Below are 24,798 nucleotides of genomic sequence, written 5' to 3'. Positions count from 1 at the left end.
AAATTCGACCATTCGTTACACCCTATCTATGAGAACGTCCATTTCTACTCACATAAGAAGACATGGAGTAAGCGGCTCCGTTGCATTGAGTCATTGATGAGGAGCATGAAAAAACTCAACTTGACTCCAATTATTTAGCCATATGCAGAATATAGAAAGTAATGCCATAAGCGGTTGTATCTATTTCAAATTCTCCTCTCAACATTCTCACAAGATTGGAAGAGATCTTCCTAAATCCCTCTTTTACGCCTCTCGCCCCACACCTCCCAGCGATGACTTGGATGACTGCCGCTAAGCTTGACACTTAGAGGAGTCCTCCGAGGAATCTTCCTAAACTCCGTGAAGGGTATGCGTCTTTCTAAAATATTGAGGTTTTAACTGTAGAAAGCTGTCATTTAGTATTATGGTCTAGTGATATTCCTCTTTATTTATAAGTGAGATGTCTTAGGTTCGAATCTCACTAAAGACGAATTTAAACCACATTATTGCTATGCTAACCCATCCCCCTCCCTTTGGTATATGTAATATCGTTTGTTCAAAAAAAAAAAAAAAAAAAAAAACTATGGGAAGCCCTAGTTTATAATGCAACTAAATTCTATAAAATAAAATAAAATAAACCTTTGATGCAAATAATGTGGGACGTCCCATTCTTTAACACACCTACTCACATCAAACCAATCTACTATACGATTGAAGAGCCAAATACATTTGGTTTAATACATTAAGAGCTATTATGCCGTATCAATCGAAAACTGAACCCTGCCATATATGTGATTATTCCTATGTAATATCATGTAACATTTTGTTGATCACTTTCCATGTGAATTTTATTTTCTTGGCTTCTAAAATAATCCATTATCATAGGCTAAGCTGAACTAGGTGACTGATATCCATCGGGTAAGTGTCCGACGGGTCGAATTCTGTGTAAGTTCTTGCTGCAGTGATGACATTCAAGGCCTCTGTAGGATGAAATTCGTCCCAGAACACGTACTCACTCCTATTCTGGCATGGAGTTTGCCCTTCAGCACATAGACCAAAACTATTTACTGGGCAGCAACCAACATTCACAACCTTGAATCCTGAAATTCGATGAACAAAATAGATTAATGTCACTTATTAATCATATAAAATGATTTTAATTAGTCCCCAAAATTATAAACTTGTACCAGCAGCTGTAGGGTCTCCTGAGCCCATTCCAAAGCTGTTGACATAGATGAATTTTGCATCGGTCAAATCGGTGTTGAGCTGATCGACCAGAGATACAAGATTTTGGTTAAATATTTGGGCGGCACTGTTCAGTTTATCAACACACGCGGACCCATTTGTACCAAACGCTGAAATTGCACGTGGAGTGCATCCAATTAAGCCAATTCCAATCAATGCTACCTTCCTTGCTCCACTCTCGTACAAACTCTTTAAAAACAGTATGAAACATATTAACAAACATTTTTTTAATCAAATTTATGGGAAATGTTATTTAAAGGTCTAGTTTGTCATTCTGCACATTTTAAGAAGATTTAAACGTCACGGGGCTGGCTAGAATGCAAAATGACAAACTGAGAATCAATAACAGGGTTAGGAGTCACAAAAGATATGGAAAAGTAAACAATTACAAACCATGATTTGGCGAGAATATTGTTGAACGAGAACAGTGGCATATTGCTCAGGGGTGTATAGGCGACTGGTGGGATAAAGTTCAGGCAAGAAGTAGTTATTAATGTAGTCATTGCTACCCATTCCGACTGAATATAAGCATTTATTCAAGTACTGCCCAGCTGATCGTTTACTTCTCAGAATAGAAGCAATGCGTGAGGCTGTGAATTTGTGATTCAGTAGCTGCTGATCTAAGCTGATAACAGCTCCCTGCAAATGCAAGGAAAGGTTCACTTTAATTAATACTAATTAAATTTTGCATATGGACAATATTACAGTATAAGTCATGCTTATTGTGATTAATTAGTAAATTTACCTGTTGGTATGAAGTTTCTGCTCGAATTCCTCCTCCGCCTGATGCATAATTCAAACCTTTTAATATTTCTGGGCCTCTGGCAGTTGCATATGGTGGGATGGGATTCTCAAAACCCAAAAGTTGAGCTGAAATTAGGGTAAACTTTTTCTAATCAGCTTCATTAATTTTTTTGTGCATGCCTTGCAACCCATACATCTAATAGATGGGTTAACATATATAGATACCTTATATATAAATACACAAATGAATAGAGAACATAAAAAAGAAAAATTAAAACACACGCACAAGAATTTTCATCTTCTGCATGGCCCTAATTAATCAAGTTGGTAGCTAGCCAATTAGTTGTGTTTACTAAATTAAGGATCAATACACGTAAACAAAAGGGAGGGGGCCGGAGAGTGTTTGAATCCAGGATTGAAGAGGAAAACCCTGTTTACCAGGTATCAAGCCAATTGGATTGAATTTACCAAATCAAGCCTACAACTCAAGCTTTACTAATTATGTAGTCGCTAGCTAGGATGTATAGGGAGGGCTATGATATGAACAAACAACAACTATGGGCACGTAAAAGAAATTTAAAGGAATAGGAGACGTTAAGACCTAATATGTCAACTGTGGTGCGGCCATTGCAAAACCTTCCTGTTGGTCCGGCGGGATAATCAATCCCGTAGGGATGGTAATTCACTTTGGCAGAGGTCTGGCGGTTGTTATTGTTACCATTGTCGGCCAATGAATCCCCAAAAATGAAAAAACAAGGTACTTGTGGTGCTCCATAAACAAGAGATGACTGTGACAGCTGTAAAATCACCATAACCACAATCATCGTGAACCACATATTCGCCTCATTTGCCATTATTTTAGAAGATAATAGGACACAGAGAGAGAGAGAGAGAGAGAGAGAGAGAGAGAGAGAGAGAGAGAGAGAGGAAATAGGATATGAAGAAATCGAAGGGAGGAGGCAATATTTATAGAGACAAATCGAGGTTTCGAAATGTTACTTTGAATCTATATTAAAAAGTGGTTTCGTGGTTTTGGGCAATGTTGTTTTGTACATACAAAATTAACACATTTGTTGATACACTCTCCAATATAGATGGATTCTACATATAATAGTAGTGCACACCTTTATTAAAGAGTGTCTCAGCAATGTGTCACTTTGTGTGTACAAATAATATTATTGCAGCAAGTGGTTTGTAGATCAGTTAATTAAGAGTGTTTATTCTTGCACTCGAGTTTAATGTTGATTATCTTATCGTTTGTTAAAAAAAAATATTATTGCATTTTTTTATTGTATTATTATTTAGACATGAAAACTAATACACAATTTTTTTCGAGGAAAATGGTAGTTTTATTAATAATCAAGCATTACAATCGTCTAATAAAACATCACGAATAAGGTTTGGAAGTTCCACAAACCAGAAGAAAATTAATGTTCTTGATCAATGAACATATGACGCAACTTAGTACTACGGTCTAGTGATATTCCTTTTCACTTGTAAATGAAAGGTTTTAGGTTCGATTCTCGCCAAAGGGGAATTTGAACCACATTATTACTAGTCCATTGTGAGGCTTAGCCGACTCGCTCAATCCTTTAGTGTTGGTTATATTGTTTGTTGACGAAAAAAAATGAACAGATGGCGTGGGCAAAGGCAATGGGAGAGTTGGGGTAACCATTATAAAATAGGTTTAAATCCTCAATTGCCGGGAATCCGATCATAAAAAGATTTCATTCCCAGTTGAATTAATATTATTCTTCCCCGTGGATATGTTTATTAGAGTTGACTCAAGATTGGGCAAAGAATATTGAAGCTAGCAGCTGGTACAAGTAAGCTACAATCATGGCATAAAACTGAAAGAAGGAATGATGATGTATGCATACAAATTGTTATTGCCAGTCTGTTTCAAGCATGACATATTTTATGCAAGTTTAATAAAAGCACGTGGAAGTTTAAGTACTTTTTCTTTAATTTTTTACCTAAAGATGCTCATTCGTTGATCTTTTATTTTATTTTCTAGAATTTATATACAATATTATATTGATGAAAAAATTACAAAAATCATGCAGTACAAAATTTGCAACTGACTCAGACAGCCAAAAATGAAGGGATAATTAGATGTTGACCATCGACTTGTTTGAGATATCAGTTTTGTCACCCATCAAAAGAATGTGCTGGAGGTCAACTGACCCATGCATAACTGGCAAAGTGCCGTTCACGGTTCATCAAGTAATTTTATTTATGTTAAACCCCAGCTTCCGGAGACAATCCAGAGCAAAAGTCGTCTTAAGAGGAGGAGGAAGGAGGAATTTGAAGCACTTCTGCTTTTCCTTCTTCCCTCTGCTCCACTCGGCTCCCTCTTTTCATTTTTCTAATCTGTTGTATTGAATAATAGCCCATTTTATGGTGACTAAATCTTCCTCTTAGTATGAGTTCCCCATCACTAATTTTTTGTCATTTTTCAATCAAATCCTTTTACCAAAATCCTCTCTCTTAGGTTTATTGGACGTAGTAGATGAGCTAAAATTTTGTGATGTTGGTCTTCTAGATTATACTGCAGCTTTTTTCCGTGTTATATTTTTTTTCTTTTGGCTTTTGTCTTTTGTTCACATCTCATGTTGGTGCGGTTTTTTCTAATGCAACAGGTAGTTAGTGATTTTGTATGCATATTAGCTATTGTAGCGGTCATTATTTATTTTTTAGTTTTGCTGTTTTTCTTCAAAGTTGGGGCTACTTGTATGCAACGAGTGTTCCCTTAAGGGTTTTGTTGGCAATCTTGTGCACAATGTTTTCTATTTGGCGGATCATGAAGTGATTGAATTTCTAGTTGCCTGGATTGAAGTTCATTTGACTTTGGAATTCTATTTGTGTTCTTGTGCTTCTCAATCACACTAAAAAATCTGCCAATATGGTGGTTATTAGATTTGCCAAGTTGGCCTTTTTTATTGTTTTGGAAACCTCTTTGTTTGAGGATCCTTCGTATTTAATTCAGGATATCCTTTTTAAGTAGGTACATTTTCTTAAGATGCTAATAAAACTAGTATTGTTTCACTTAAAAAAAATAAATTTTTACGTCGTTGATGTTAAAAATATTTTGAATTATTTTTTACTAACTGAATTTTTTTAGCTAGTAGTGTATGTTGGAGTCTTGGCAATTCGGAGGAGGACCGGGCGCTTTTGAGCCATATATTAGCGTGTACGAGCTATACAACTTAGGTATATTTGGCACTAATTTATGGGTAATTTACATTTTACCCTTTAGATTTAGAATCCATTTCAATTCCTTACAACATTTTTAAAACATTTCAATTTCATACATTTACTATCATTTTATTTCAATTTCATACATCTGTTAGAAAATCCGTTAAGTAAACCGTTAAGTGATGACGTGGCAAATATGGGATCCACATTTGTGCTAACGTGGCTGCCAAATTTGTGCCACGTGGCAAAAATAATAATTTTTATGCATTAAAAATATTATAATAATCTACCCTTAAAATAAAAAAAACAAAAAAATAAACCCTATCTTCTTCCCCGAGCCCTTCCCATTCTCTGTAACCCAAACACTCCATCCCACCCCAAGCCACCCAAAACCCACCCGTCTCCTACCTCATCACCTCCACCCCTTTTCTCCCTCCCCGACCTTTATCTCCCTGCAGAGTCGACTTGGTTATTCTCTGCCTACACTGCGACGCCAGAATACACGCCGCCACAAGTGAGAACCCCCTTATCAATCCACTCTGACATCCACTCCGTCATCTATCGGTGTCGCAATTTGAGTGAAAACCCTATAATCCAAAGCGGCGTAATCGCCGTTGTCGTTGCTGGCGGAATCAAGGGCGGTCGAGATTTTGGGGTGGTTTATGGCGTCCTTCTAGGGAGGAAGGAGAAACTTGATGGAGTCGGAGGAGGAGATCTTTCCGGTGAGGTAGTCGAGGAGGGGCTTGCATACTGCAATTGGGGAAAGTGACGGAGAGGGAGAAGTTGAGGTTTTGGTGGTGAAGGGAGGGGACGAAGGTCGGGGAGGTGAAGAGGGATGAGAGGGAGAAGGTGGGGTGGGGGGGGGGGTTTGCGGGGAGGTGGGGATGGGGTGGGGGGTTGCGGGGGAGGTAAAGATAGTGGAGGAAAGGGAGAAGATGGGTTATGGGTTTGGTTTGATTTTTTTTTTTTTTTTAACTCTTCTTTGATTAATTATTTTGAAATGCATAAATTTTTTTTTTTGCCACATGGCACAAATGTGGTAGCCACATCAACTCTTAACGGATCAGTGGATGAAAAATGTAACAGATGTAATGACCCGTCCCTAAAAATTATAGTTTTCATAATTTTAAAATGTGAATTTATGAAAATGCCTTTCGAAGTAAATACGTTGACTTTTGTCGACCGCCTTGTTGTGTCATGTAAGATTCATTTTCTTGGCGTATATTCGTAGTACTCATCGCTACGAACGCGTGGGCATAAACGGAACGCAATTTGGAATTATAACCAAGGAGTTATTAACGAACGAAGTCGATGACAACATGGTCAATTGATTATTTTCTGGAATGCTCCAGATTTTTTGGAGCAAAATCTAGAAAGCCACGTGTGTGGCTAAGATTAAAGGAAATGAGAGATGGTCGGTGGAGATGAAAAATAAAGGAGAGAAAGAAGGGAGAGGTGAGGACGACTAGAGAGAAGGGAGAGGGTGAATGACCAATTAGAGAGGAAAGAAAGGAGGGAAAGAAGTGAAAGGGGATACACCGTATCACCCTTGACCCGGTTACACCCAGCCAACCCGCGCGACCCGGTTTTGACCCAAGGCTAATTCCAGCGGTTTTCTTCGATTTTCATACAAATTGTAGCCAACCAACACCACCAATCAACTTGGTGTCATCCCATCTTCCATTCCCACCCAAGTTTAATGGCTATATTGGTCATGATTTCACGGCGAACACTCACGTTGGCTCCGAGGGCACCTATAGCAGTGAATCCGCCATTCCTGCAATGATTTCATGTAATTGCCACCACCACTGTACTTCCCATGAGCTCAGGAAAAATGCCCAATCATTGGTTGGAGCATCGGAATCCATTTGAGGACGAATTAAGAGTCACCCTTTTTAGGGTTTCAGACGAGTTCGGGTGAAATTGGGGCTTTTCCCGACCAAATTGGCCTTAGTCATAATTATGAAAGTTTCTCCACTCATCGAGATCTTCATTCCTATAAAATTTAGGAATTTTTGGAGTTGTTGGATTTTCCGACGAGTCAGGGCGGCTGGCTACCATACGCGGCAGCGTGTGGGGGAAAAGCCCGAGGTCACTCCTTAGGTTTCTCGACGTGCCGAATCTGAATCAGCTATCCATTTCCCCAAATTTTAACATTTTAGTAGAGTTTTACTAAAAGGTCCTTAATTTTCTTTAGGCACGTTGGCGGGAAGCGACATCATCCTCGTTAGTTCGGGTGGTTTTCGGGCAATAAAATCAGTGAGTGAACCCCTTCTAAACTTATATTTTTTTTATAAAATATTAACTTAGCATGCATTTCATACTTCATGCATTGAATATGCTTTATATTCTGTTTTCCAGATTTCTATATTTACTATTTATCGAAATTACGTTTTATTAAAGAGTATGAATTATTGGATTTGCATTTATTGGTTTCTATGGTTTTTTTTAATATAATTTATATTACAAATTTATGAATATGATTTTCCATGGATTTATGAGGCTAGGTTCGAGCTTTCGAGCTTTGATGTTTGATACAAGATTTTGAGGTATGTTTTTAGTACTTCTCTAGTGGCTTATCGACACATCCGCACACCACGGGTATTATGTCTATGGCCATAGGACACAGATGATGGAGGAGTGAGATTTGATATATTATATACCCACAACTTCATTGTCGAAAGCGGTGTCGGACAACTTCACTAACCACGGCTAGTGTCGGTGTGGATGTATGCTATTTTATACAGCTTCACCTACGGGTGATGGACAGGTTATTCAGCTTCACCTTCGGGTGATGAACAGGTTATATCGCTTCACCTTCGGGTGATGGACAGGTCCTGCCTTCGGGAGACTATGAAACCCCTAGTTGAGTACCTTACTGATGAGATTTATGGATTTGCCTTCGGGCGACGTTTTCAGCATTTTTGAACATGGTTTTACATGTATCGATTTTACAAACATTTTTCATTGCATGCTAGGGTTTTCATAAAACCTACTATATACTATTATATATATATATATATATATATATATATGTTTTCAAAACGGGGGGTTATTATGTTCAAAAATAAAATGTTTTCCTATTATTAGTACTAATATTATAAACTTTGGTCCACTCACCTTTTCTGGTTTTGCGCCCTCTCAGGAGTTAGGATCGAGGCACATAATCCCGACGTCAGGTGTCTACAGCATAGGTATCCTCGAGTTTCCTCAATATAGGTCTCATTCCCCTTCTTCATATCTTTTCCTAGTAATTCTTCCATATTATTTTTAGTAGCTGTATGCTCTAAACACGTTCCTACTTTGGTATAATCGTTCTAATTGCAGATATTTTATTCGTATGCATGTTTAAAATGGCTTCGTCACCCTCAGGTGTCGGCCAACATGTGTTTACCCTGAGATTTGGGAATATCGGGGTTGGGGCATGTCAACGGAGGTACTATATTGAAATAAAATAGTAGGTGAGGTATGAAAGTGAAATTTTTTGAAGATGTTGTATGAGGTTGTAATAGACCTCAAACCTGAGATGGTAAAGTGTAATTTACCCCTAATTTATTTACACACATCATTTTTTTTTTGGATAAATTACACAAAACTACCTCAACTATAGGTTGCATTACAATTTCATAACTCATGTTTTAAACATTGCAATGCCATATCTTAATTTATGAATGTGTTGCAATGTTATACCTCTGTTAATTAGTCTATCAAATTGACCGTTAAGTAATAACGTGACAATGCAAGGTCATATTTTGCTGACATGGTAGTCTACTTGTGTCAATGGTCAAACAACTTATAGAAATATTTAACTATTAAAATTATTTTAATTCATTTAAATACTATTTAAAAAAATTCAAAAAAAAAAAAAAAAAACAACACAACACTTACCCCGCCTATCTCCTTCCTTCCCCATAACCCAGAACCACCATCCCTCTCCCCTTCCTTCCTATATTCTCTCTCCCTTTCATGCTGCAACAGCGGCCTCGTCGACTTCGCCATCGTCCGCAAGCTCCAATCTCTAGGCTTCATGAACCTCGTCCTCCGCACCCACACGTAGCTCGACCTCACTCGCCATGCCGACGTCGATTCCTTTTTAGCCGTCGAGAAACCCTAATTCGTAATCCTTGCCAACGTCATTCACACCAATACCACGAATGCAATGGATTTCATCATTTTCAATCTCTAGATCCAAAGCAACATCATTGATGGCACCTACCTATTCAATGTGACATCCCACATCGCCCAGGGGAGTGATCCTTATATATATATTCTCATCCCTACCTAGCACGAGGCTTTTTGGGAACTCACTGGCTTCGGGTTCCATGGGAACTCCGAAGTTAAGCGAGTTGTAAGCGAGAGCACTCCCAGGATGGGTGACCCATTGGGAAGTTCTCGTGTGAGTTCCCAGAAACAAAATCGTGAGGGCGTGGTCGGGGCCCAAAACGGACAATATCGTGCTACGGTGGTGGAGCAGGCTTGGGAAGTGGTCTCCCTCGGGCCGGGATGTGACAATCGCGCAACTCGCTTAACTTTGGAGTTCCCATGGAACCTGAAGCCAGTGAGCTCCCAAAAGGCCTTGTGCTAGGTAGGGATGAGAATATACATATAAGGATCACTCCCATGGGCGATGTGGGATTTCACATTTAGAGTCAAGAAGCTCATGTTCCTCGACCCCTCCTGCATTTACCCCAAATTCGCTCATCGGCCCATTCTTGCTTGTTTGCTTAATTTGGTTTCTTTTTCGTCCTCTGATGTAAATTACATGGCTTTCTTTGATTTTCTTGGCTGAACCCTTATGATTCAGAAATTGGGGTTTGATTGCTTTTGCATAAATGGTGGTTATGGGATGATGTGTGGCGAGAGAGAGAAGTGAGGGGAAGGATGGGTTGGGTGGGGTAAGGGTCGTGAGGCTGAATTTTTTTAAAATTTTTTTTTAAATAAATTAAAATAATTCTAACAATTACATATTTTTATTAGTTGGCACAAGTTGGCTGCCATGTCAGCAAAATATGGCCCTACATTTGCCATGTCATCACTTTAATGGTCAATTTAATAGATTAATTAACAGAGGTATGACATTGCAACAAATTCATAAATTAAGGTATGACATTGCAATGTTTAAAACATGTGGTATGAGATTGTGATGCGAACCAATAGTTGAGGTAGTTTTGTGCAATTTACCCTTCTTTTTTATATATCTTTGTTTAGTTTGTTTGTTGTTTTAGTTTGATTTTAGGAGAAATTAGGTTCTCATCCTTCCTTTTAATATTCCATTGATTAAAATCCTATTCCCTTTCAATTTTTGATCAAGGTCCTTGTGTATTAATAACATCATTAATTATTTCAATAATAAAATATTTTTTATTTCTAAATATATTCATTTAATGTTAAAAATGTTACAATTAGTATATTTATATTTATGGCTAAATTTTTTATCATATATTTTTAGTTTTAGTTTATACCCATTTTTAATTTATAATTCTTTTTTAATTTGTACCAATTTTCTTTTCAGTTTTAATTTGTACCCATATATTAATTTCTTTTTGTGCCCATATTTTTTAAAGTTTATTTGTATTTGTACACATATATTTTTTATTTGTTTTTTTTTTGTTTTGCTAAATGTACCCATGCTAATTATATGTACCCATTCATGTAAAACTTTTTAATCTTAAATTGTACTCATTCTTAAATATACCAATTTGTTATATGTAAAATGTACCCTTTTTTTATATAAAATATATTCAATTTTTTTAATCCATTTTTAAACTTATATGGGTATATTATTTTTTGTTTGATTTTAAAATGTATCCATGTCAAGTTTAATTGAAGAAATTTACTAATGTTATTAAGCCTAATATCTTCTTCTTTCTTTTTTTTTTTTTTTTTGTGATTTTGAAGAATGTAGCCATGTTTTGATACAATAATTTATTTGGTTAATTTTGATGAATGTACCCATGTTTATATACACACACACACACACACACACACACACACACACACACACACAATAATATATTTATATTTTAATATTTTTAATCCCACAAATTATGGTTTTTTTTATTTAAAATCTCATTTATATAAACAACTAAAATTTCTAATTTTTAATTTAAAAAATATAGTAACGTGCATAGAAATAAATTATCACATTGATTTCAAGGATCTCGATCAAAAATTAAAAACCAACAAGGTTTTAATTAAAAAATATTTATAGCTAAGAACCGCATCCAAAGTCTCCCTTGATTTTAACAAACAAAAAAAAATTCAAAATTTGTTTTCGAACAATTGAAATCACTTTAATTAATTCTAAAAAAAAAAACACCTAGCATGCATATATAACACAATTGTTTACTTATCAGCAGCATTGCATCCTACTGAAGCACCCGTGAACCAGGTTTAGCACAAAAACTTAAGGGTGTATTTCATTATTAAATTGCTTTCTAGTTCTTTCAAATGATTCTTCATGAATACTTTGAAATTTTTATTAAAAAAAAAAAAACTTATTGTACTTGTAATAAAAAAACATTTTTAGGAAAAACTGAGTCAAGCCGATTTAAATTTGACGAAGTCAAACTCCTTTACGAATTAGGTTGCGATTCATAGGATTGATCAGCCCATAGTTCATGAGTTGGGGTAAAACATAAAATTTTGTTCCAGATCAAACCAAAACAACACATGATACGTGACAATTACAATCTTATCTAGCTAGAGACAAATGTCGTGATTTATTGCTCATGATAAGGATGTTTTTTTTTCTTCATCTGAATGAGATTTTCTAGTTACTCAAGGGTATTCCATATTCCCGTTATTAGATCATAAGCTAAAATGACCAAGCTCTATACTCCGAATCAACATAGAATTTTCGCTTATGAATTTTATTCGCAATACTTCTAACTTAGCTAGATCTCGTTGACTTGAGGATTAATTTGCAGCTCAGCTAATTGACTCATATCCATAGGATATGTGTCTGAAGGTTCAGAAGCTGTGTATGTTCTGCTTGCACTGATCAAATTGCCGGCCTCAGTAGGATGGAATGAGTCCCAAAACACATATTCACTCCTATTCTGGCATGGAGTTAGATCGGGAACGCACTGACCAACTTCATCTGCTTCACAGCACCCAGCATTCAAAACCTTGAACCCTGAAATATTAAATAATAGATTAATTTTCATCCAAATCATTTTTACAATTCTTGTGAAACCAAAGCATATATGTCAGATATAGAGAGTTTAAGTATCATAATTCGGCTATGGAACAGGCGTAGTGTTGAAATGATACATTGATAACATATTGATTCACCCTTCATATTATTGTGGATAATAAAACACGGACACGTTATGGATGCCTTCTCGACGATATCAATCCACATCCTTTCTTCAATAAAGAATAAACGGCTGACACAAAATTTATCAACCAAATTAAACAACGGGCGTCATATGCGAAAAAAAATTACATCTGAAATACGTACCAGCTAATGTAGCGTCCCCTGAGCCCATTCCATAACTGTTGATATAGATAAATTGTGAGTCAGTGAGATTGGTGTTGAGCTCGTCCACAAGAGAAACAAGTTTTCCGTTGAAAACTTGGGATGCATTGTTCATTATATCCACACATGCAGACCCATTTGTGCCATAGGTCTTAATTGCATCTGGAGTGCAGCCTATTAGTCCCAGTCCAACCAAGGCCACCTTCCTTGCTCCAAACTGGTGCAACTTCTTTAAAAACATAATATTAAACAAAATAATCAATTTGTTGGTGGGTGTTAAGCAAGTGCAGAATCTAAGACATATTTCTTTTTAAATACCAGTCTTTTTCATGTCTAAGTTTTAGTTCACAGCAATTTTTTACAAAGAAAGGCATTGATAAAAAAAAAAATAAAGATATTTTAAATGACTTGTGACCTAATTTCAAATGTTTGTGACCTAATTAAGCTAATGTTTGAACTCAAGTAGCCCAAATGAAAGAAAAAGTGTACTATAAAATATATGTTATAAAAAAAATCCAAAAAGGGTATTTAATCTTGTTGTTCTGCAACTCTTTTTGTTGGTTCAAGCAGTCCAATGACATTCTGAAATTAAAATAAAATGTGTTGATTAATAATTAATTAATTAATTACCAGTATTTGGCGAGTGTACTGTTTAATAAGAACATCAGCATATTCCTCAAGGGTATATTTTTGACTGGTGGTGTAATACTGAGGCATGAAGTAATTGTTGATGTAGTCATTGCTTCCCATTCCAACTGAATATAAGCACTGGTTTAATTGATTTTTGGCTAAGCTTTTCTTTCCAAATATGTCGATAATGCGCAACACTGTAGTTCTGTGATTCTTCAACTGTTCCCCCATGCTAATACGTGCACCCTGCAAGACAAGTTTATCAAACTTTTTATTATACAACAAATAGCTAAAAGCTGAGTTAATTTAAGTGATTAAGTATACCAGCTGCTTTCCACTTTCTTTTCTAATTCCTGCTGCACCAGATGCATAGTTCACTCCTTGGAGTATGTCCGTGCCATTAGCATAAGCAAATGCTGGAATGTAGTTTTCAAATCCCAGAAGTTCAGCTGTAATCAGAAGCTTAAGCTGTCAGAGAATGGACAACCAAGTATATCGAGCTTACACCCTCTCACGTGCAGATTCATTCTGCATACAGAGAGGCAAATCAACAGAGAAAGAGAGACAAACACATTAGCCAATGGTGTAGCCCCACGCTATACCCTCTAAAACCAACAAAGAAAGTGAGGAACGAGAATCGAATTCAATATTAAAACAAGACTCTGATACCATTAAACAACTTCTAAACACACAATTTTAAGCTGTAAAAAAACAATGTATATAGCTTACAATGTTTACTGAACACAAAAGGATCCCAAAATATAAACTACAATGTAGAAAAACTACGCTAATTTTTTTCGATATTTTGAAACTTTTAGTTCCAAACCATCTTAACCATCCAAAGTAATTTACCATATATAGTTTCTGTGATTGTACGTAAGAGCAATTCAAAGAAGAAAATGAAGGTGGAGAAGAGGCGCAGACCAAGAATATCAACGATGTTTCGGCCATTGCAGAACCTTCCTGTTGGGCCAGCGGGGAAGTCAATACCATACGGCTTGTAGTTGACTTTAGCCAATGTGGGAAGCTTGTTGTTGTTGCCAGGATCAGCTACTGAGTCTCCAAATATGAAAAAGCAAGGCACTTGTGGCTTTCCCAGGACAGCTTGTGGCTTTCCCTGAACGAATTGCTGCATGTTCGATACCCAAGATAGAGCAATCACCACAGCCAATAGTTTCGTACCACCAGCCATACCAAGAACAGAAAATACAAAAAACCAAAATCTAGAATAATATTTTAAATAGAAGAGAACGAGGCAAAAAGGTGAAAGCTAGAGTGACTATTTAAAGGTAGAAAATGGAATGGAACTTCTGGTGAGACCAAGACCAAGTTTGGCAACCACTCTCTTAGGGTGAAAAAAATATAAAATTATTTGGAAGCATTTAACACGTTTATTAACACTCTCTAATAAATATGAATTCTACAATTATATGTAAACTCTACTTATATTAGAGATCGCGTGTCGATCTTGTATTTTCAAATAAGATCACCCAAAAGAATAAAATCCTTGATATCGATATAATTTTCTTTACAAAAGGTCTCCCAGAAAAAGTATGACCAAAGGCACAAGAAAAAGTACGAAATATGACGATAAGGACTACATTAATGAGTAAGACAATACATAAAAGACGAAATTGATGACTTTGACATATAAAAGATCAAACTGATAAATTAGTAAAAGATAAAAGACCATTTGTGATGCAATTGGCCATTTACTATAATGATGAAAATATATTGAATTTTTACATGACGTTGAAACCTCATCTTTAACTATTCTAATATTTAATCTAATAAAATTTATTATTTGAAAAAAATAAAGATCATTTATAATAAAAACTCAAAAGTAAAATAAATAATATTCAAAATCTCCGAGACTTCCGTACCTGCACTTTCATACCAAAAAATCACGTGTCTTTGATAAGAATTGTAGACAGCTCGATCTTCACCAATGAAAGAGGGTTGGCAGAAATTGTTGTTCACGTGTCTTTCTAAATAATTGTAACTCAAATAGTTAATAGTACTAAATATGTCGGCAGAAATTGCTGTTCAATTCCCCCCACTTCCCAAATATTAGTCAAAAATACTACTTCATTTTATGTTTTGTCAAGTCATCATGCACTCCTATATATCTCATTACTGTTTTCATAGTATAAATCTTGTAACATTTCCTTTCTACATAGTTTCTAACAATGAAAATTAATAAAAATGATATTTGAATTTGTCTACCATAAATCATTTTAGTCATTCTGTAAAAAAATATGTTAATATCTTCGTTAAATTATCACGTTAAGAACCACATGACCACTTTGTTAAGTTATTTTTGTCAAACCAACTTCACTTAACGAGGATATTAATAGATTTTTCACGGAATGACCAAAATAATTTACAATGAACAAACTCAAGGACCACTCATGTTAATTTTCATTGTCAAAAATCAAAATGAAGAGTTATAGCAATACCAAAGAACCATTTTAGCTAAAAAGCATTTTCTTTCATGCATTTTCTTTCATGAGATATTGAGGCAAAGTGTTTAACCAAAAAACTGAAAATTTCCCACACTCTTGCAATATGTTGATTTCGGGATGCCGTGAATTTTGTTCGCGTCCATATATATATGTATGGGACCAGTAATATACATACATATATATATATATATATAATTATATGTGTGTGTTTGTGTTTGTGTGTGTGCGCGTGTGTGTATTCCTAACAAAAAATGGCTCAAATAGTTGGTCCATCGATCATTTCGATACTTTAATCGCCACGAGTACCTCACCTTCCAGTTACAGTGCATCTGTAATATATATTTATATGTGCATGTATATTTATACAACCAAATATATGTGGTTCTTAGAGAAGGAGAAAGAGAAAGAGATGCGATTATATAGTAATAATCAAGTTTGTCACATTGCCTGCAGATCATATATATACGGCCAAATTGCCACAGGACACTAAGTGAATCATGCCCTACCTATCTTTGGAGGGATACATAGCTTACGGCTACCCTTTTCAGCTACTGCCCGTACATGCAATGCAATGCACGATCTATGAGTAGTCCCAAGTAAAAGGCGGGAAGTTTTGGCTCCTAGCCTCCTAATAAGCTTACAACTCTGGCTGGCGTTTTGGGCCTTTTGGGTTCCTATATATGCTTCTTAATTTTATTTGCAGTTCGGGCTCAACTCCTCACTTTACTTTAGCGGACCTACAGGTCGGGTTGGGGCTCTGTGCTCTTTCTTTCTGTGTGGGACGAGAGGAGAAAGGGGGAAGAGTCGACTGATGACATTGCCACATGTTTCTGTATTGGCCTCACGCTCCAAAACCCTAGCCATATATTGTTGTCCTCACACTCCCACTGGACCACAAACTACCATCGACTGTTCCTTTAGGTTGGGTTTAACCTGCAATGCTTCATCCTTTTGTATTGCTAGTATTATTCTGTTCCTATGGAACATTCTAGATGCATTTTTTGTTTTTTCTTATGTTGGATATTGTTATAAATTATATTAGCAATTTCGTAAATGTTATGCATGTGAGGCATGCGCAGTTATTAACGAAAACATTGGAAAAAAAAATAGGAAAAGGGATTAGTTGTCGAAAAACATGGGGTTTTATTCAATTTTTGTATTCAAAAGCTATTGTAATTTACAACATTAGCCTTATAATATTTCAACTGGTGAAACACAAATATGGTTGAATAGAAGATTTCTCAGAAAAAAATATAGTCATGATTTAGTAGTTTGATTTGAGGAACCCCCAAATGTTATTAGGGAGAGTCTCAACCAAGATTTGTACTCTCGTTGGGTTAGTTATATAAAGTTGTCGTTTTCCTTTCAAGATATATACACACATTAGAGGAAGCATGATGAGGGCATAATGTTGGTGGATATTTATAGAAAGAAAATTTAAATTAAAAGTTGTGGTGTAAATGAAAACATGAGTGAATTCTGATAAGAGTGGTGTGCAAATGGAAACCGGACAAAGAAAAGATTTTTTTTTTTTGGGGACAAGGAAAGTACATTCATAATAATGGCTTCTTTATCAAGAGTTTTTACTCTATGAAAAAAAATGTTGTTGACCACTTAGTGTTACGGTTTATGAAAAAGTCTTAAATTTGATTATCATCAAAAGTGTTTCTAACCAAATTATTATGGCTAGTTCATTACGAGATTCAGTCCACTTTTGTATCTTTTAGTGTAGATAATATCGTATATGTTAAAAAAAATTTGCTTAGGCTTATTTATAAAAAGTTTATTTGAGAGAACTGTGGAGAATTTTTTAAGCAAAATGAAGATCACAAGCCAACAAAATTTGTAAAGCAAACATTTAACAAGGTTATTTGATAGAATTTTAGAAATTTAGTTTGAAGAAAAAAAAGAAGCAAAATGAAGATCACAAGCCAACAATATCGAGTCATTGACATGTCACATTAGTAATAATTGCACTTATGCAGCCGACATATTTGATGACACCAAATGTGGGGATATATAATGCTATTCACCTATTTAACCTGTCTGTAAAGTTGACAATGAATGTCGGGCACTGGGGAAAATAATTGAAATTGAGACGGGGTCGGCGAGACCACTCATGGAGCTTCTCTTTTTCTCTGAAGTAAACCAAACAAACTCAATTTCGTATTAATTTAATCCCTTCAGTAGTCCACAAGAAGAAGATCAAAGTTTGATGAACATTTCAAAATTCTAAAAACCAAACATGATTAACTGCAACAAAGAAAACCATGACGTACAAGAAAGCACGACGTATTATATAGGTGCTAGTTTTTTTATGATACGATGCAATCATGCAAGCATGATTATATGCCACTGCAGCCATAAATCAATGATTATGTGGATGATGACGACGACGACGATGATTAAAGAAGGGCAAGCCGGCGTATATCGACAGGGTAAGCGTCCGAGGCCTGAACGGCGCTGTATGCTCTCCTTGCTACAACAGCATTGCCAGCTTCAGTTGGATGAAATGCATCCCAAAATAGATACTCATCCCTATTTTGGCATGGAGTTTGGAAAGGAAGACATGTAATTTGGCCATTGTTCCTCCCTACCCCACAGCACCCTGCGTTTGTAACTCTAAATCCTGAAATAAAACACACCAGAAACACACAAAAAAGAAAGAAAAAAATCCTAGTGAGTTTTAATCCATAATTAGGGCAGACTTCATGAACCACTCTAAAAAATTATCTTGAAAATACAAAAGAAATGTTTCGACATTTTTACCTTGATTTTGCTCTTTACTAGTCGATTATGTTAAAATTAACTGAAAAGCAATCACGTGACCAAGAGAGGGAATTTTCATTTTTACTACTTCATCAGGCAATTGGTGATTGCGTGATTGCTTATTCATTAATCTTAACCGAATCAACAAACAGAAGAAAATCGGGTTATGTCGCAACAGAAAAAAAAAAAAAGGGTTGTATTTTCAAGATGAATAACATATGGTTTTTGAAAATTTCCCTTTGTAATTACCATATTGTGCAGGGTTGCTTATTATGTCCTGGAAAATGCCATAAGAGTCTACGAAGATAAATCTTGCATCTGCTAGATTAGTGTTGAATTCATTGGCAAGTGCCTTGAGCTTGCTATTGAAAATTTGGTTTGCAGAGTTTATTTTTTGTACGCATGAAGAACCATCTGGGCTATTTTGTGCCAATTCATTTGGACTGCAACCTATTTGACCAATTCCAAACAACACAACCTTCCTTGCTCCATAATTGTACAAAATCTATACAGCACACATCAATCAACATTAAATAATTACAATCTAATGGTTTTAAAGGAAACCACCTGATTAAATTTCATAATATAGTTACACTCACATATATATATGTATGTATGTACATATACATATACATATACATATACATATATTATATTTATGTTATATGCAAATTACCAAAATCTATACATATTATATATATATATATAACAAGTAACACATGGCCATAACTTAAGGTGCATTCTCATTTTGTGTCATATTTACGCTTGCTGTTATCATAGTTTATATGAGATAACTTCAAGCTACCCTGAGATCTATCTAAGGGAGTGTTACGATCTTATGAGAAATGTTCTTTATCAAATTGTCAAACAACATAATATATTCGATTGTTTGATGGAATAATGCTGCAGCTTCTGTATTAACAATATAATTTCATAACCATAAAACAATATTGGTCTTGATGAACCTAAATGCACAAAAAATGCAGGAAGGGGAAAAAGACTAACCGTCAGCTGTTGACCGTAATCGTGAATGAGCGAATCAGCATATTCCTCCGGGGTAAATTGGTTGCCGGTGGAGTAAAACTGGGGCATGAAATAGTTGTTAAGGTAATCGTTGCTGCCTAATCCAACTGAGTATATGCATTTGCTCAGATAATTTGCAGCTTGGTCCTCATCACCTAGTAAGTTGACCACTTGAGACACTGTGTTTTGGTAATTCTTTACCTGACCACTAAATGTAATCCGATCACCCTACAACAGTAATAAAACATGATTGAATATAATTAAAACACATTAATTAGAATAATGTTATGGTGAAAATATGTGTAATGGAAAATTTTAATCACCAATTGGCGTCCAGTTTCCTCTCTAATTCCAGCAGCTGCAGATGCAAAGTTAACTCCTTTGAGTACATCTTGGCCTCTAGCAGTTGCATAGGGAGGGATGAAATCATCAAAACCCAGAAGCTCAGCTGCATGCAGATAATTTGAAGTCATCAGTAACTCCAGTTATGGTGGATTTCACTGTTTTGGTAAGTGGTTTGTGTCTCCCATGTAACATCCATGGTTTTTACTTTTCACACATTCGGTTATTTCCCCCACTTGAATTATATGATCATGTAACTAAATATATGGGATTTCTGAATTTTTAGAAAGCAACATGTGAAAGCGTCAGAGAAATAAATTCTCCCTTCAATGTCATAAATGATGAAAACAGACTGGTTGAGAGCTACTATTCTTTGTTGCTATTTTTATTTTTTATTTTTTGGTAAAACTTTGTTGCTATTTTTATTTTCAAAAAACTAATAGAAGGCTGCATGTACACAAAATCCAAGACAAACATAGAGAATTCTTGGTCTAAAAAATTTATCACCAACTGCAGGTTTTCACAAATAATTGGCATGAGATTTATGCAGAAATTAAGTGATCATAATCAGCTAATTAGCAGAACATTATGCATGTCAAAAACACAGAAAATAGGATTTGAAATTCCACTATTTCAGTTTTAAAATTTTGTTTAGAGAAAAAGTACTATATTCATTTATGCAGAGAGAAAGTACAAGAAGACAGTGTGCAATCTTGTGGCCGAAACTAAAACATTGCCGAACCAACATTACGACGTCATATTATTTTACTTATTTGGATGGATCAACTAGCACTACATCACATTAATGAATATTATTGCAAGAAAGAACCTCTCATGAGGATTTTATAAAACAAAGAAAAGGGCAAGCATGCATGGCAAATGTAAGTGGAAAATGAGAACGAGAGAGCTGGAGGGAGGGAGAGAGAGAAGCTCACCAACAACATCAACGGTGGTTTTTCCGTTGGAAAATCTTCCGGTTGGTCCACCAAAGTCGACCCCATAAGGCAAGTAGTCAGCTCTGGCCAAGGACTGAAGCTGGTTGTTATTACCATTGTCAACCAAAGAGTCCCCAAAAATGAAATAGCAAGGCACTTGCGGTTCAGCCCTAGCGCCACTCCACCACAGGCTCACGGCCAAAACCACCACGGAAACCAACCACATTCTCCTCGCCGTTCCCGCCATCATAATATCGACCCCAATTTAGCAATAAAAACTAAAATATAGAGGAGGAAGAATGAGAAGGACCGAATGGCTAGAAAGGTGAGAGAGAACCCCTGAAGAATGAAGATGATGAGGATATATAATAGCATGCAATGCATAGCTTTTACAGTTGAGAAAGTTGGTTCGAGGCATTAACTACACCCGGATATAATGTGAGAGACTGTATGGCAAAGCCCAGCTCTGACACCTCTCTCTATATTTTTCTCTCTGAATTTCTCTTAATTTTTTGCATCCCAATACCTCTCATCAATAAGTGTTGCGTATCCAATGTACATCTTGGCCTTTGTCAGTATTTCTAATTAAAATTCAACGACACACTTACATTAATCACTGTATTAATTCAATCTGTAACTAATCAGCATTGCATAATGGTAACCTCATGAATAAGTGAATAACATATATATTTGCTCTTTAATTTCCATGCACTAAATTTGTGCAGCTCCTACGACGACCCTAGCTAAGTGAGACACCATTGGCTCTAGATTTGCGCAGATCTATTTTTGTCATAGATGAAGTTTGACCCAAGTGTTTTGACAACATGTTTAGTTACTTGGAATGAGTTGGAATTGTTCTAAATCTTTTTTATTTACATGGGTGTTCAGTGGCGGAGCTAGACTTGGTATCACAGAGGAGCGTATAGCTTAAATATGTATGAAGAATTATACATATCCGCCTTTGTAAGTTTGTGCAGACTTCAAATGAGTTTTTGGAATGTGGGGGGTCACATCTACTTCAGGCTTATATGCATATCCGCCTTTATACGTATTGGAACTATTTTGATTATTATATACGTGTTCAAACACATAATTAAAACGCATCTGAGTTCTATATCACAATCCTATAATCTAATACTTTAGTAAAAATTAGACTGATTCGGAAGGGATAGATGATCACATTATTCATTCCCTATCATGTGTGTAATACTACATGTACATGTCTATGCTACACTAGTTTTGGACCTGGTAAACATGCTCGTGTTTGGTGATCTGCAAAACTATTGCAAAGTCAACTCTTCTCTCTAGAGCTCTGTGATCCTCTCATGCAGTCTCTCTGTCCATTTTGCGTTTACTTTGGCTCCTCGCTATTTAGTGCATTGCAGAACTGATGAAGCTGAGATTCAAGAATCAAGACATTATTGGTGTGTGAAGAATCTGTGTAGCAAGAAAAATGCTACGGATACTATATTTTTGTACTATATTGGTGTATCATAATGTGGCAAATGTTCCGTCAGTTAATAAAATTTATCTCATTGAATGTTAGTTGTATGTATCATTTATCACATAAAACAATATACTAATTGAGTATAATATATGATCTCTTTAGCATTGTTCGTCTAATAATGATATCGGTCTCGAGCATGTTCTACAAAAATTTATACCTAACCTATCCACATGCAATTTAATGTGGGAGGGTGGCAATCTTTAATGTTTTGGGCCAAGTTAGTTTCATTGCAATTGCATTGCTGCATTGCATGCCCTGTAAGGATAAACGCCCTTACAACCATCTCCCTCGCATGATTGACAAGAAGACTGGATACACAATTTGGTAAGAAAATATGTCTTTTCTAAAGTTTTCATCGACTTATATACGTCGTTGGTCTCTCTTTCATGTGGAAGGGGAAGACCAAAATTGCACTGTATAGTGAAAGCCAAGAACAAAAGAAGCAAACCCAGCTACCCAAAACATGGCCAGTAGTAAATAACCTAACTTTCTTTGGCCAAAACAGTGAGCACCTAACTACAAAAGAAGCAAAAATAAACCCCAAAGAAATGTGTTAGAGAAGCTAAACATTAGCGAAAAAGGGTTTGACTAAAACACATACATACACTTGAAAATACAATGATTAGGGTCTATTGAATGACACATTTGTTCCATTTAGTAGTACATTCAGTCCATAAAATGGCGTAGCATCACTTCAAATGTTTCATATAAACCATTTAATTAGTCTAATGCATCATTATATGATTGATCTGGTGCATCGTCTTATTAGTTGTTTTTAGGTGTTTGTCTTTAGTATTTGTACTTTAAAAAACTTGACAAGTTATACTAGTCAATTTGACAGGGTAGGGTTAACCCTTTTTAAGTTGACTAAGAAGTGAAAGGAAAGCGGCACCTCCATGGAAATCGATCTTTCTCATCTCATCAATCCTCTTGATCCACGGTGGTCCTTGAGCCGAAGAAGTCAAACATTACATTAATACAGGGCAAAATCATTTATATTGTGTTATCTTCTTCGCCATCTCTCTCACACTCTTTATCGGAGAGGTCATTTGGCTGGTTTCCTGCTGTGGAATTTGAAAGTTTAAAAGGCTTGTATAGCTTTTGCCATTGCAAAAGCTAAACACTGCTTGTATTTATACGGAAATGCTCCTAGATAGCACTATTTATCGTGACAAATTGAGAGTATGTTGATACTCTATGAGGTTTTTCATATTTATCCTTAAATCTAAATGTTCATATCCAAATCTGACACAATGAATAATCCACGAAAAACAGGTTTAGCTAATCAAATTGTTATCCCTAGAGACAATAAGTCACTAGTTCAAACATTTTTCTCCTTATATGTTTTCCAAACTGATATGCTAAATTACTCTAATCTATAAAAAGAAACTCTAACATAAGTGTAAAAAGCGTACACCATTGCTTCAACTACCTAACATAACCACATCTACTTCTCTTTTAGGCTCGCTTTGTACCTATAATTAAATTCAAATGGATAACCTACTAAAATTAAAAGTAAGTTGAACTTGAAGGAAGATATTATAAAATTACGACCACCCAAAGAATATAAGATTGATTACTCAGAAATAAAACTTAATAACTGCAAATGGTAGGATTCTAAAAAATAAATTTTCTTCATAGCTAATCATCTTCTAATTCCCTCGAAAACGCGAGAGCTTAAAAAATTTGCTTGTGAGTTTGTGAGTGTGAGGGAATAAATGTCTATAACTTGATACACATGAAAGAAATGGTTCCATTACATGCACGCTCTGCACAAACAAGATTTGAAGAGCATGAGTTGGATCAGCAGAACCAAGACCCGTGATTATTTCTTTAATATAATCAAATGGAATTTTGGGACCAAGTTTATAAACTTCGAAAAAGGATAAGATGAAGGAAAGATGGAATTTATAAGCATGTGATAACAGTTAAGTGTTTTTGGTCGCAAGGAGTGACACAATTTAAACACGTAGTTGAGATACTGTACTAGTACTACTATTTACTACTTAGCCATGTCACATCGCCTATTAAATATCTGCCTTCAATTATTTCGTCACCCACCACGTGCCACTTATTTATGGAAATCACTGTATATCTGATTAAACAAAATCTAAGCTTTGTTCCATCTTTATTTGCAATAGAGAAAATGGATTTGGAGAAGCTGAGTCCACAACATAATAATTCATATGTTTGGGTATGCATGGTAGGTAAGACTGGTAATTTTTTGCACGATTCATTTACACGATGTGTGAAAATAACATGTTTTAGATCAATATGTTAACGAGTCATGTTATTATCAAGTCACTTGTTAAAAACACGTTAACGTATCATAAAGGTGACCGTTAAAATAACGGGTATAACATGTAAACAACACGAACACGAACCATTTGCAAGGTCTAGATATAAGACACGACAATTTCTTGCGTAACCCATTAACATGATGCAAAACCACACGACCCGTTAACAATTGGGGTCGTT

The 24,798-nt window shown here is 35.7% G+C and overlaps 3 protein-coding genes across 3 annotated transcripts; all 3 read right to left on the bottom strand.

Annotated features, from left to right (window-relative positions):
• Nucleotides 1-664: 664 nt before the first annotated feature.
• LOC137727236 (GDSL esterase/lipase At5g45670-like) lies at nt 665-2,901 on the bottom strand. Its single transcript, XM_068466096.2, has 5 exons — nt 2,570-2,901; nt 1,970-2,094; nt 1,618-1,863; nt 1,167-1,413; nt 665-1,079 (listed from the first exon to the last, which is right to left on the bottom strand). Exons 1-5 carry the CDS (start codon nt 2,820-2,822, stop codon nt 859-861), a joined length of 1,092 nt encoding a protein of 363 aa, XP_068322197.2. The 5' UTR covers nt 2,823-2,901; the 3' UTR covers nt 665-858.
• An 8,890-nt stretch (nt 2,902-11,791) lies between these two features.
• On the bottom strand, nt 11,792-14,694 carry LOC137730145 (GDSL esterase/lipase At1g29660). Its single transcript, XM_068469212.2, has 5 exons — nt 14,204-14,694; nt 13,604-13,728; nt 13,280-13,525; nt 12,632-12,878; nt 11,792-12,304 (listed from the first exon to the last, which is right to left on the bottom strand). Exons 1-5 carry the CDS (start codon nt 14,469-14,471, stop codon nt 12,063-12,065), a joined length of 1,128 nt encoding a protein of 375 aa, XP_068325313.2. The 5' UTR covers nt 14,472-14,694; the 3' UTR covers nt 11,792-12,062.
• Nucleotides 14,695-17,888: 3,194 nt separating this feature from the next.
• Nucleotides 17,889-21,622, bottom strand: LOC137730015 (GDSL esterase/lipase At5g45670-like). The gene is made up of 5 exons (XM_068469077.2): nt 20,814-21,622; nt 19,860-19,984; nt 19,519-19,764; nt 18,763-19,018; nt 17,889-18,373 (listed from the first exon to the last, which is right to left on the bottom strand). Exons 1-5 carry the CDS (start codon nt 21,061-21,063, stop codon nt 18,150-18,152), a joined length of 1,101 nt encoding a protein of 366 aa, XP_068325178.1. The 5' UTR covers nt 21,064-21,622; the 3' UTR covers nt 17,889-18,149.
• Between the last annotated feature and the right edge of the window lie 3,176 nt (nt 21,623-24,798).

The sequence above is a fragment of the Pyrus communis genome, chromosome 10 (assembly GCF_041283825.1).
Source record: "Pyrus communis isolate YQ-2024b chromosome 10, ASM4128382v1, whole genome shotgun sequence".
Classification (NCBI taxonomy): domain Eukaryota; kingdom Viridiplantae; phylum Streptophyta; class Magnoliopsida; order Rosales; family Rosaceae; genus Pyrus; species Pyrus communis.
This window is presented reverse-complemented; position numbering and strand designations above follow the sequence as displayed.